The sequence below is a fragment of the Dysidea avara genome, chromosome 8 (assembly GCF_963678975.1).
Source record: "Dysidea avara chromosome 8, odDysAvar1.4, whole genome shotgun sequence".
Classification (NCBI taxonomy): domain Eukaryota; kingdom Metazoa; phylum Porifera; class Demospongiae; order Dictyoceratida; family Dysideidae; genus Dysidea; species Dysidea avara.
Genome location: NC_089279.1, coordinates 18900880 through 18914282, shown reverse-complemented (window position 1 = coordinate 18914282; position 13403 = coordinate 18900880). Strand labels below are relative to the sequence as shown.

The 13403-nt window shown below is 37.1% G+C and overlaps 1 protein-coding gene, 1 long non-coding RNA gene and 1 pseudogene across 2 annotated transcripts in view; 2 read left to right on the top strand and 1 right to left on the bottom strand.

Annotated features, from left to right (window-relative positions):
- Positions 1–441: 441 nt before the first annotated feature.
- LOC136263253 (uncharacterized) lies at positions 442–7283 on the top strand. The gene is made up of 3 exons (XR_010704518.1): positions 442–769; positions 879–1031; positions 7154–7283. It is a non-coding gene; the product is annotated as an uncharacterized lncRNA (long non-coding RNA).
- Positions 1156–7158, top strand: LOC136263249 (tyrosine-protein kinase-like; annotated as a pseudogene).
- Positions 7284–8498: 1215 nt separating the features above from the next.
- The window catches only part of LOC136263252 (sodium/calcium exchanger 1-like), a 37764-nt gene continuing 32859 nt past the window's right edge, over positions 8499–13403 (bottom strand). The window contains exons 6-7 of the mRNA XM_066057760.1: positions 8969–9079; positions 8499–8882 (exon numbers count right to left, since the gene is read on the bottom strand). Coding sequence (XP_065913832.1) covers positions 9075–9079 — 5 coding nt within the window. The 3' untranslated portion in view covers positions 8499–8882; positions 8969–9074. The remainder of the gene's footprint in view (positions 8883–8968; positions 9080–13403) is intronic.

The window sequence follows — 13403 nt, the reverse complement described above, 5'->3', positions numbered from 1 at the left end:
ATTAGTCCACTGCACCAGCTGTTAATATATGAATAACTCCATGCATACACTTCTGTGATGTTTGCAGAATATACCCTCCTTGCGGTCTGCCAAAATATTTGCTCCTCACACACTGCACAAAATTCTTCAAGTTTTAATTCAGCTGGCTCTTTCCTGTTACCAGTATCTTCCTGCTTGCTTTATTTATACACTGACTTATGACTTGAAAGACCGGCCCAGACTGTTTTCTAAAGTCTAAATAAGAAAAACAGCTCACATAAAGTTCCCTTCCGTATGGATGAACATCACTGATACAGCTCATCCCACAATAATACTTCGTTACTAATGACAACCAACAAAAACCCACAATCGATCCGTTAATTCTTTTTATCTTATGTTTAACCACCCACTGGAGATTCCACTGCTAACTTATAAGGGAAGTTTCAGCAATGGTAAGTTACAAGCTTCAGTTTGAGAAAGCGTTCCGTTCCGTGGTTTAGTCCATCATTCCGTTCCGTTCCGTTCCGTTCCGTTCCGTTCCGTAGAATAGTCCCCACCCGATGTCTTCGCTGAACGAAGAACAGTCTTTTGTAAGTATTGTATACTGGAAAGCATTGAAACCTCTCTGGAGGCGGATTACAATGAGCAGCTAGATGCTGTGAGCTGTCCTTTTTGCCGTGCACTGATCTCAGGACCCAGTTTGGACGACATTATTTCCAACTGTAAGGCCCCTATTTGGTGATTATTAGTTTCTCATCCACCGCCCGCATCCTTCTTAAGCTACCGCATGGTAAGCCATTATTTACTCTGTGCATGCTTAGAAGAACACGTGATACCAAACTGTTATAATTTTTTGTTGATGAACGCTACGATGCGCAATATACTGTTGTTTTCCTTAGCAAATTGCTGCAGTGCCAGTTGCAATCGTGTTCTATCGACTTCATCAAAGCAGGCTTTCAGTTGACTGTCGAAAAACAGTTGGGGATCACGAAAAGTAGAAGCAGCTGCTGAAGGAAATGTTTGTAGTAAGAAAGAAAGACAATTTGGACAAGGTTTGTACATCAGTGTGTTAATATTATAAAATAATAGCATAATGGTAATACCCTCCCGCCCGCATCATAATAATTAGAAAGGCTGGATGAGAAACTAATAATCACCAAATAGGGGCCTAAAGAAAAAGTGATGCAAGTGATTAAAATTCTTAGTAAACAAAACGAGGAAGTAGCTGACCAAGTTTTCTACGCTGATGATGATGAGGTTGGGATGGCGATGATCGGTTGTGGTAAATGCGAGGAGAATAGTCCGGCCATCGCGTGGTGTTCGGCATGCATGAGCACATTGTGTTGGCAGTGTGATCAGGTGCACGGGAAATGGAGGGAATTCAGGGCCCATAAAACAATACCAATTGATGAGTTTCAGAAAAGGCGACGACCAAAACAAGCTGTTGCGAAACAACCAGAATTTTGCAAAATCCATACCAAACAAACACTAGACCTGTACTGTAAGACTTGTAGTAGTTTCATATGTCAGGACTGCACATTGAAGGATCATCGTCATCATAAGTTTGTGGCTGCTGACAGAGCTGCAGCAAAACACAAGAGCAAAACAGTCATTACCAAAAATGTAGAAAAGATTTCAAAACATGATCGTTTACTTAGTCCAGCAGGAGCAGCATCAAGCAGCACTGAAGTCACAAGTATTACTGCTGCTAAATTGCCTCAGAAACAACCAAGATATCCACTCTGTGTTATGAAATACGACTATAAATCTGTTTCTCATGCAGAACCTGCATGACCTTAGTTTCAACAAAGGAGACTTAATCTATATCTTGAAAACTGATAAGGGAGGCTGGTGGTATGTTAGAGCTAAGCATTCTGGTCAGGAAGGATACATCCCCAGCAATTATGTTGTAGAATGCAATGCCCCAATTGATAAAAAGTAAGTGGCTTGTAATGGCTGCCCGGTAAAATACTGTGTAGTTGTAGCAGAAGTGCATTACCAATAATCAAACAGGATTCATATACTTACTCTGTAAATACTGCTAGAAAAATTGGTGAATCTGCAATGACGTTTTGTGACATTGCAAATATGTTCCTTGATATCACTAAACAAATTGGCCACTGTAGTGGGGGACTTTGAATAGGGAGGTATTGGGCGAGGTATATAGTGTTTTGCTATGACAATTAATGCTTATAGAATCAAACAAGGGTGAAGGTGAGGAATATAATACAAATGCGCATATGCACTAGAGCTGGGCAGTACACAAATTAAAGACGGTACGGTATTTTATAAAATATCACGGTATAACTAACTATCACGGTATTTGGTTAACACAAATGAACACCTTCTCACATCCAGTTAAGTATAGTAGTAATTTGTCTCAAGTGACAAGTGTATACAAACAGTACCAAGAATCAGATATAAGTTCATAATATATGAAAACAGAAGGAGTGTCTCTCTCACAATACCCTATATAAACGCTCTGCACGATTGCTCTACACATTGTGAAAGCAGAATGGTGACTTATAGTGTACATGTGTCAATACGTATACCGGTTTGCCGGTATTTGTTCGATATTGATAGCGGTATGAATAAAATACCTTCATATCGATTTTATATGGTATATTGCCCAGCTCTAATAAGCACTGAAGAAATTTGTCTGTTTTCATGCATTTACTACATCTTACCTTTATTATGTCTTGGTTCCAGCTGTAAAAACTATGAACAATGTTCATTTCGATTTCTATGCAACAAAGTCTCTAAAGTCCCCTCACTAAGATGCCCACTTTTCCTATAATGATATCACGTTACGATGGATTTTACCATTGCGGATATCGTCCATACAGTGCAGCTCAAGGTAAGATACGTATTTGAAGTAACTGTTTTGGTTTTTGCTCCATCTCCTAAATTATTTCACAGCCATAGACATTAACTATGATGATCGTAATGTCCACACATGTGTATACTCTAAAGGCTGGCAAGTTTAGTTAGAGTAGGTTACACACTAGGAGTTTCTTCACATAAACACCTTACAAACACCTTATGAGATTTTTTACTGTTTTGATAATAGGTACCATTCAAAATTATGCTTAACATTTTCCCCCTAAATCTCTGGGCTTTATCCGCAACATCAACTGATAGTTTCTAAATTAAATCTTCAGTCTATTCATACCAGGCATGCACCCATAGCTGACTGTGGGCACACGCCTAGCAAATTCTTTCAGTGGAAAGCGGTCAGCCTATGAGAATTAACCGAAACCTGTATTAAACATTGGCATAGGTAAGTCATCACGGTTTCTTTTCGCCGGTTTGAAATACGGGTGTAGTGACTCTCTACCAACTTCATGAACTGCTTTCCCATCAAGCTCTTCAGGTACTTAACTACTGAAAAACCATAGCAGGCTTCTTACTAATAGGCTACTAGGAAAAGTGTATCTCTTCAACTTGAAGGGGTCATGTCCCCTACATATGCGAACAAAAGTGAAGGGCAGCTTGAGGTTTGTACAGAGAATTTGCCAAACAGTATGATAGATGAACTATTAAACATAGTCGAGAAGATACTTCTGTGCATATTGTGTTGTTTAAAATGGTGTGTTTGAAAGATGCATCCTAAGCAATGCATAACAATGTGATTAGAAATAATTTACTAATTACAAAATTACAATTTCTTTATTTATTCTGTAGGCACAATTATTGCAAAACAGATACTAGAGGTATACCGATATAAGAAAACTAAACCGATCCGATACCGATCCGATATGAGATTAATCAGTTTGAAACTGATACGATACCGATCCGATATACCGGTATAACTAAGTGTATAGCTATTTATATTCGAGGAACCACATATACCATGTTCAACTTCATTCTAACTACTGAAGACAGTCTTAAGATCATTGGCTATGCTTGGTTACCCATGGTGGTATGGCCTCTATTGACAGCTCAGATTATAAGGCACCACAAATATTTTAATACATGCCCCTGACAAGATTAGTCCGGATTACTCCACATTTTAATGGTTTATGGAGATGGCTGGTTGTTTTATGCTGTGCTCTTGGTTCATTTTATTGCTGTTTCCCCAGGCTCACCGCTATGAGTATTTATTGTATGATTGGTAAGTATTGTGACAACAAAACAGTAGTTATATCTGCGTAGTGTACCACTTTTAGACGAGGAAAATGGTTACTGTTTGAGTCTGTTTCCCACCCTTGTTAGCTAAATAATAGGGTTTATAATGTGGCTTGATCATTGGACAGTGTCCTCAAGATAGTTCAGTTGTATATTGGTGTATCATATCAGTTTTTAGCAGCAATATCGGCTCCCATTGATATTGTCAAAATTTCTATATTGGCCACGTACCGATACGATATGTATCGGTATATTGGTACACCTCTAACAGATACCTAATAGATTGTTCCAGCTACGTATATAACTAGCTGTGCGATGCATGATTTTTAGAAGTAGCGCAACAACAACCTGTTTTACTAAATCTTAATAGCTATACCCAATGCTCGATCCCATCTTTGCCCACAGAAAAGCAAAAGTAAAGAGTCTGTAAGATCTATGCAAATGTAATAGGACACCAGTGGCGTAACCAGGAAAAAATTTACCAAGGCAAAGTTTATACATTGACCAAATTGAGAGGTTCTGACTCAACTGATTCACAAATACTTTCAAGTATGGGTGGTACAGCATTTGCAGGTTAACTATCTGGTTGGATGGAGGAAACTGTTTCAGAAGACTCAGAGTGTTTTTCTACATGTCATAAGTAATGCTCCAGCATAATTAATGCCAAGCCAGGGAGTCTGGGGGAATGCTCCCTCAAGGAAAATTTTGAAAATATATGTTTTGAAATGGCATGTGGGGGCTGTTTATTTTTATTGTAACTGCTAATGCATGTCAATGTAATGCCATGCAGTTGACTCATTGGAACTTTGGAAAAGTGATGTAAAGCCAATTAACATAAATTTAAATAATCAGGCAGTGTAATGAGAACACTGGCTATGATCTGTATTGAATGCTCTATTAGAGTATGTTACGATGACTGCTCTATTAGAGTATCTCGGTCTTTTACAAATTCAAGTAGCTGAAAAGTGATCCAGCACCATGCAAGGCACCATTTCATCATAGGTTCCAACCCTGCTTAGTATTACAGCCATAAATTTATTCTGTGTGGCACAGTAATGTCTAGTAACGTTTGAATAGAAAATCGGGGTGCCAAGACTCAGGCCTGCTCAGCCTGTTGTTGAGCATTTTTACCGAGGCAGCTGCCTCGGTTGCCTCAATGGTAGCCACACCACTGGACACTATGCTAGTACAATACCACCTGGAGTCAGGCACTGTCCTAGTGACATTTTATATGAAGTTTTGGCCAATTTCAGTTTCAATTTCCACTGTTTCCAATATTCCCCAGTTTATACTTAAACTTGTGTATAACATTCAGTTCACATAAAAAGTGCAAAAAGAAATTCTGAGGAGCTAATGTTTCTGAGGATTGGACAAATTGAATGTTGCTTAAAACTATTTTTAAGGATGTACCAAGGAGCCAGTATATATCAGACTGAACCTGCTGTTCTTCTAATAACAATTATTTTGAAAACAGTGTATAGTAGATTCAGCATTCAGTGACTCTTCTATTGGAGTATGTCGAACAGTTTATGAATAGGACTGACAACTAAACCTGGTCTTACCTCATGGCATTAAATATTATTGCATACCAGCTGCCACCGCCACTGCAGAAATGAAATGGTAGAGTTGTTTCTATAAATTGTCGACAGTACTTAGCTATAACTGTTAATTAACAACTTGAAAGGGGTTTCGACCAAAAATATTGTCTGATTTGCACTACAAAAAGAAGGTATAATATCTACAATGTGTACATTTACTGTATAGTTTGTAGCCATGCAGGTTATAATTTTTCTGGTATTATAATTAGCTGGTACTTTGGAACAATTGCAAGGAAAGATGCTGAGAAGCAGTTGATGCAGCCATTCAATGCCTACGGGTCCTTTCTCATTCATGACAGTGACACCAGACCAGGAAATTACACACTTGCAATAAGAGACTCAAAAACAGTCAACACTACAAAATACACAAGCTAGATGATGGAGGGTTCTATGTGACCCCACAAGTGACTTTTGAGAATATTCCCAAGTTAGTTGATTTCTACAGTAAGTAAGCTGAGATCTTGTGTGTGAACTTGAAGGTTCCTTGTCTGGCACCACCAGCTGTTGACAAGTTGATAAATGATGGTGATGGTTGGGAGATTGATAAGAGCTCTATTCATCTTGTTAAAAAGTTAGCGGAAACACGTTCTTATAGTGAAGTATGGCAAGGAATGTGGAACAACACAACTCCTGTTGCAGTGAAGATGCTCAAACCAGGCAGAGTTGGTGCCACCAAGTTCCTTGAAGAAGCAGCTTTGATGAGGAAACTAAAGCATCCAAACATCATCCAGCTATATGGTGTGTGCATACAAGGGGAGCTAATCTATATAGTGATGGAGTTGATGAAACATGGCAGCTTGTTAGAGTACCTCAGAGGTGACGGTCGATTTCTAAAGCTTCCCCAACTAATAGATGTGGGAGCACAAGTAGCAGCTGGAATGGCTTACCTTGTATGGAAGCATTGCATCCATCGAGATCTTGCTGTAGGTAATATTTTAGTGTCAGAAAATCTTATCTGTAAGGTGGCAGATTTTGGCTTAGCTCAAATTATTAATGACAATACCCCTGAAGCACATAAATATGATGTGAAGCCTTTTGGTATCCTGCTTTATGAATTGATCACCTATGGTTGTTTCCCTTACCCCAATGCTAAAGTTTTAGAAGCATTTCGAAAAGGTAATTCTATACCATGTAGCCTGTGTCAAATCATTTGTCCAGAACGGCTCTACAGAATCATGAACGAATGCTGGATGGATGATGCAGCATCTAGGCCAACCTTCAGAATACTGCAAAAGCAATTAGAAAAGTTTTACAGTGACAATTAGTCTAAATGTAGAAAGAAATGTTGAAGTACTAACTTAACAAATATTTTACAATTCTATAGGGTTGCTATACTGTTTGTTATATGTGTGCAACTGCATGTACCTGTATGTGATTATTTTTATAGCATATAACCATGCATACACATTTTAATGGTAGCTGTATGTATACATTGTCACTATTTTTAGATATGTACTGAGCAGTCAGATCAATTGATGAGGACCAGGTGGAAAATAGCCAGATACATACATCGTGCAACTAAACAAAAAAAAATCAGGCATCTCGTAGTGGGCAAGTTCAAAAAGATTAATAAATGTACTAGTCTCAGTTTACATTTGGTAATTACTTTGTAAAGGCATCTACCACAGTTATCACACACATTCAAGCAGAGTGCAATTTGAAAATGTAATGCAAGGTGTGCATGAAATTACTAATAATTTGTTACTCTAGGACATCCAACAAACTGAACACAAAAAAATTACTTACATGTGAGCACACAGAAATATCTTCTTAGCTGTTTGTGGGGTATGTCTGTTACTTTATATATCATGCAGACATTTCAATACTTATTGGAACCACACTTCAGCCAATCTGGATGGACCAATTAACCCTTACTACAGTACTAGTAAACAGGTGGGCATTTCTTTCCTGCCACCATAAGGGTCTGAGGCATTCCAATTATACAAGGAAATTTAGCTATATTTATCACTGATTCTAATTGTATAGTTATACTGCTTCATTGCAATATGCAGTTAACAAATACTTATGATTTGGTCAAAGATCATGCCAATGAAGCTAAGGATCACATTGTCACTCAATAGCATTTGACCTGCATTAATTTTAAAGAAGTAATGGTGCCAAACTTATAAAAATTAATTTTGCATCTGAACATGTACCCCAACTATCAACTGCTGAAGTGTACACTTCGGTTTTGACTATCTTCAGCGAGTTAGTTACACAGTGTTCCAAATGAAGGAAGTGCCTCTGCTGGCATTACTATAATATTATATGGAAAACATAGACAATAGGTGTGGGAAACCACGATGTGCTGCTGTGAATCATGATCAACACCTTTGCTGTCAGCAAAAAGAAATGGGCAAAAAAGACAGAGGTAATTAAGTGCATGATATTGTACGTACTGCTTTCAGGAATTTCCCAAAATTTTCACTCATGCTCTTCACTGTTCCCATTATGCTTGCATTATGCTTCTAGGTTATTAATCTTGGGACATTTTAATCAGTGAATACTCTATTAGAATATTTCACTACAAGTGACTGTTCTATTAGAGAGTATCGATCTAAGGAGCTATGTACAATGAATTGGAATACCCATTGCAGTTTACGTTTTCCATTGGCCTCAGTATCAATCTATTTTCAAGGAATAAGCTCCATAGTTTGAAATATCCGTCTAATATATGCTGGTACAGCACTCTAGCCTATTATATTTTTTAATAGCAAAACTATTACTATTCTATATAGTATAACAATCGGTCTGTAAAAGATGCAAACTCAAGGTAGATTCCACTGACAGCAATTTAATCATTGGAAGGCACTATTTTTATTATTGTGTCTGGTACATTCTAGAATGTTCCTTAGTTTTTGTATAAATACATGTAGCATTGCATTGTCATTTTGTGCTTTCTTTTGCCACAAAAATCAAGGTCTACAGGTATAAATTTTAAACAATTGTTCACATTAAGTGACCCCTTTTGATGGTTTCTGGATCTTTCACACTCCTCCCTCTTCTCTTTGACCAGCATTCGGATGAGGGCATCTGCATTGACATTCTCCAAGCCCTTGTGGTGGCAACCTTCAAAGGTACAAGGGTGTAGAGCAAGGCTTCACTTCATCAGTCTGTGATTGCTGTTGGGAAAGCCACCGGAGTGCTCTATGATCCACCTGGACAACAATGTCCTTCCTAATAAATAAACAGAGAAGGTGTCAATCCCTAGCTAGTACAATAGTTCGGCACTCTTCTCATTGTTGAGACTTATGCTCCCTTACAATTATAAGTAGCTTCTTGCTAAAGTAGGCTACAAGGTGGTCTAATATATGTAAGCCCTCCTCATTGGTCTGACTCAATACTGCTCCCACTCTAACTTCAGAAGCATCAACCTGTAAGATAAAGGGGTGGGAAAAATTAACATTCTGGGTCTGGTACTCCCATTAAATACTAATTACAGCATTGTGGCAAGTGCAATAGCAAAAATATAGCACAAGTTGGGTGTGGTTGAGAGACGAATATAACACAACGGGTGAAGCCAAGTGCTATATATTTGGCTTGTGAGTGCCATTGTACAGCGGGCTGTTGTTGAAAGGTCCAATTTTTTGTAAAGTAGCCTCCAGCATAAATTTCTGTGATTGTGAAATCTGCGAGACACAAATGATTTCTCCGTAATTCTATGCATCTCTTTCTGACTATGGCAAAGTTACAAAAACAGTTCACTCAAAAATACAACTATGTACAAGTTGAGGTGAGCCTTGAGAAAACAGAAGTGGAATTTTAAAGAGAAATTGATTTAGATTAGCTATTTTACAAGCCATGTCCTCAACTTTCACTTTATGTGTGTCAACAAACATCACAGATATATCATTTCCAGTAAGATATGGCGCACACATATCCACTTGTAGTGTTTGTCCTGGATACGCTTGTCCTATTAAGTCAACACTGCAATTATATGTTCCATTACGAGGACAATAGCACAATTTAATATGATGGCCTAATATTAACCCTTGTTTGGCTGAATCTCCAAGGTTTAATATGTTTTTATTAATCACTCCGAGATCATATCCATCAAATGTTGCACCATCCAGCCACTGAAAATGAGATGTAAAGTAACTAATAGCTGACTTTCTCTTGTTTGATACTTCTTTCTGAATGTTATCAATAAATGTAATGTAAGTTTATTGTAAATTGAACAACTGACCTTTGCAGTTGAGCCATATTTTGTGAAGTATTGAAAAAGGCGAAAAGGATACAGGTTAACTTCAATCTCAGCTATTATCAGTTGGTAACATTTGTTTGGTTTAAACACAATGGTAGCATTCTCAAATATCATTATATACCGAAACAATGATTTGAAGTCAATAACTACACTTAGATAAAAAAGTGATAAACACTCATGATGCTTGAATCAAGATAAAATTAATAATACTTCCCAGATTTAAACCATCACTACGTGATATGAGAATTGTTCTGTACAAATGAAATGCAATTTTATGAATACTTATAAGACCATCATGAAAAAAATATGAAGTGTTGTAGATGTTTAAGAATCCACTTATAATAACATTTACTAAACAATTTGAAAATTGAAGACTACCTTCACAATATAACAGTTTTGTAAAAGTATTATGAGTAAACGTCAAGTCTACAAAGCTCACATTGAGTGACAAACATATAAAGTTCCAAAATATTATGCCTCAGTTACAGAAATTAATAAATTTGTGAAAGAGTTACTGGTAAAGGTAACAGTTGTGGAAAGCAACAGTTGCATTGTAATCCGGTATCTCGATTTTGATAGCTGGTTTGTATTCACGAAAATATGTAATCTGTTTATTAGTAGCAATTCTTAATAAAAACAGTGTTAAGAAACCTGTATGTGTGAATGTTAATCAATAAGATTGGAATTTCCAAATACCATATACCAGTAAAGGAGAAATTATTTATGGAAACAAACAACATCAAATGGTGGATCATACAATAATATTTGCAGCCCCGTCATGGAAGCAAAACTGCACAAGTCATCTCTGTTATGCACCACATCTGTTATGCACCACAATCTTCAAACACAAGATTCGATATAATAATATTATTTGTAGGCATTCCAACCTGATTTTTAAATTTTGGAAAATGGGCTTTTATATGCTCAATAGATAGAGTATTGATTGCCCATCTCAGAAATATAATTATACAGTTACTTTGTTGGGTTGGAATTAGCTACTTTGGCATGCACAGTGCTTCAAAACTGAATAAAGGTACATTTTTTTCTCCAGGGCTCCCCATACATTTTAAAGGGAAAAATGGCACAGCCATCAAATGGCATCTAGCAACCTGGACTGTCTTGAAACTGCAGTTGCTTCTAGCTGAAAGTTTGTACATGTAATAAGAGTAACTTCAGGTCTTATCGGATCTCAGAGATCTTTGTATGCTTTGTGGTGTGCAAATATGTTTCACCTATTGCACACACACTTCTCAATACAATGGTGTATACCCATAGGCAAGTCACAAGTGGCTATCTCAAGTAAGTGAAAACATCTAGTTAATAACTTATAAAGGTAAACAACTAAAGTGGAGGTGTCACAATGATGCAACACTGATATCTAAGGTGGAGTTGTGGTTTCAATTACGGCATTGTTACGGTGACTTTGAACTGAGTAGTTTATACTTTTGAGCTGATAACACAACCATCGGAAATTGCTATGGAGCTGAAAATCGCTAAACCGAGCGAAGTAACTACGCCCTTTAAAGTAAGAACCAGTGACTACCTTCCACCTGACAGTACGTTTTTTAAAGTATTCTAGCTACATACGTTACAAGACTTGAAAAGATTACAAAACAACACAAAACTTACTTATATGTAACGCGCACGATAAAACTAAGATTTTCACGCTGATCAGAGTGTGGACAAACCCCATAGCGATTTTTATCCTCATTGGAGCTCGGATGACGGAACAATCCTAAGTTAAACACGAGTTGTTATTTTGTGCCAGGATTCTGTTGGGGAATATCTCGGATACTGGAATGTCTAGCCTATACACCTTATCCACAATGACGTTTTATGACATCACAAGAATAAAAATGGCCGCGATAGTTGGGGGACTGTTATACAGGCGCCTATGGAGAAAAATTTTCGATCGCTCACATTTCAGCTAGACATGGAGATATCGACCATTAACCGACAGGTTTGGATACGAAGTAACAAAAGCTATTGTAAACGTACGCTATTTAGAAAAAAAAAATTGAAACGCGACAAAACTTGTTCATCGTAATGTCTTATATAAAACTTGACTGTATCTGTTGTTTAGAACTCGATATCTTCTTGTCTGGCTGAAATATGAGCAATTAAAATTTTTTCTCCATAGGCGCCTGTAGAACAGTCCCCCAACTATCGCGGCCATCTTTATTCTCGTGATGTCATAAAACGTCATTGTGGATAAGGCTCATTATTTGAATTGCTTATCTCAAGCAGTGCATCACCAGAGCAGTGTAACACACCTAGTGATAATGAACCGGCTTCTTCCAATAAATGATACATTATGAACAGAGGTGATTACCATGTTTACATTCAACTGAATAACTCCCTGGTAAGAAGTTATTCAGGGTTTGATATATTTAGCTAACTGCATGGGTGGAATTTCACAGGTCATTTAATGTAGCACAGGATTGAGAAGGGCACTTAGGAGTTTGGATAAAACAGGCAATCTCTATTATGAACCACTACTGTGGTTCATAATAATAATTTAAAACATGGGAATAGAGATCACTGAAAAAGTAAAGAAACAAGAGTCAAACAAGCCAGCATGTTAAACACATACATGCACAGAGATCTCTATTTGGACTCAATGGATATGGTATAGAGACTAAGGAAAACCATAGGCTATTACTGTAGTACTGAGAATGCTTCTGTATAATTGTTATTTCAGTCCAAATAGAGTTTAACATGCTGGCTAGTTTTGACTCTTGTTTCTTTACTTTTTTCAGCAATCTCTATTCCCATGTTTTAATTTTTAAAATTATTTAACACTAGTTTGTTAACTTTTATTAATCCATTTATGGATAGCTGATATGATAATAACTAACAGGTGCTGGTTGTGCTTGATATTACACATGCATATCAAGTTAGTTGTTATGTACAGTAGCTGTTAAGTGTTCAGCTAATATTATAAGAGTTAGCAAACACCAGTGTATTGTTTCCTTACAATTGAATGTACTTTGTACAGCTTTGATACTTATATCCAGTGCATAACATGCTGTGGTTAGCATTAGTATGGCTTCTGGTATATGACCACACTTGTGCAGCTATGTGGTCACAATACGTCAAGTCCACAGTTATACACAACAACATTGCTGCTGCTCTAGTATGAATTTAAAATATTGTGGTTAAGGTTTTCAAATGATCATGTTAACATGAATATTATTAACAGATAGTGTTATTACCACATTGGCTACCCTTGCAAAGACTAATTATAATCAATGGCAAAGTGAACCTACACAAAGCAAATTTGTTTGAGAATTATCATTGTGTATGCATTTAAAAATAGGTCATGGATATGGAGAAATACAAAGGAAGTAGCTTTTTATGATAAAGTACTCACATTTTGCTCTAGCCTTGTGGAAAAAATAATAATATAAGAAGATGAACAGAATGGCTCAAAATGGCAGATTTCAGTTCTTTAAAAAGCAGACCTTTTTGACTTCAAATTTGCAACTGCACCT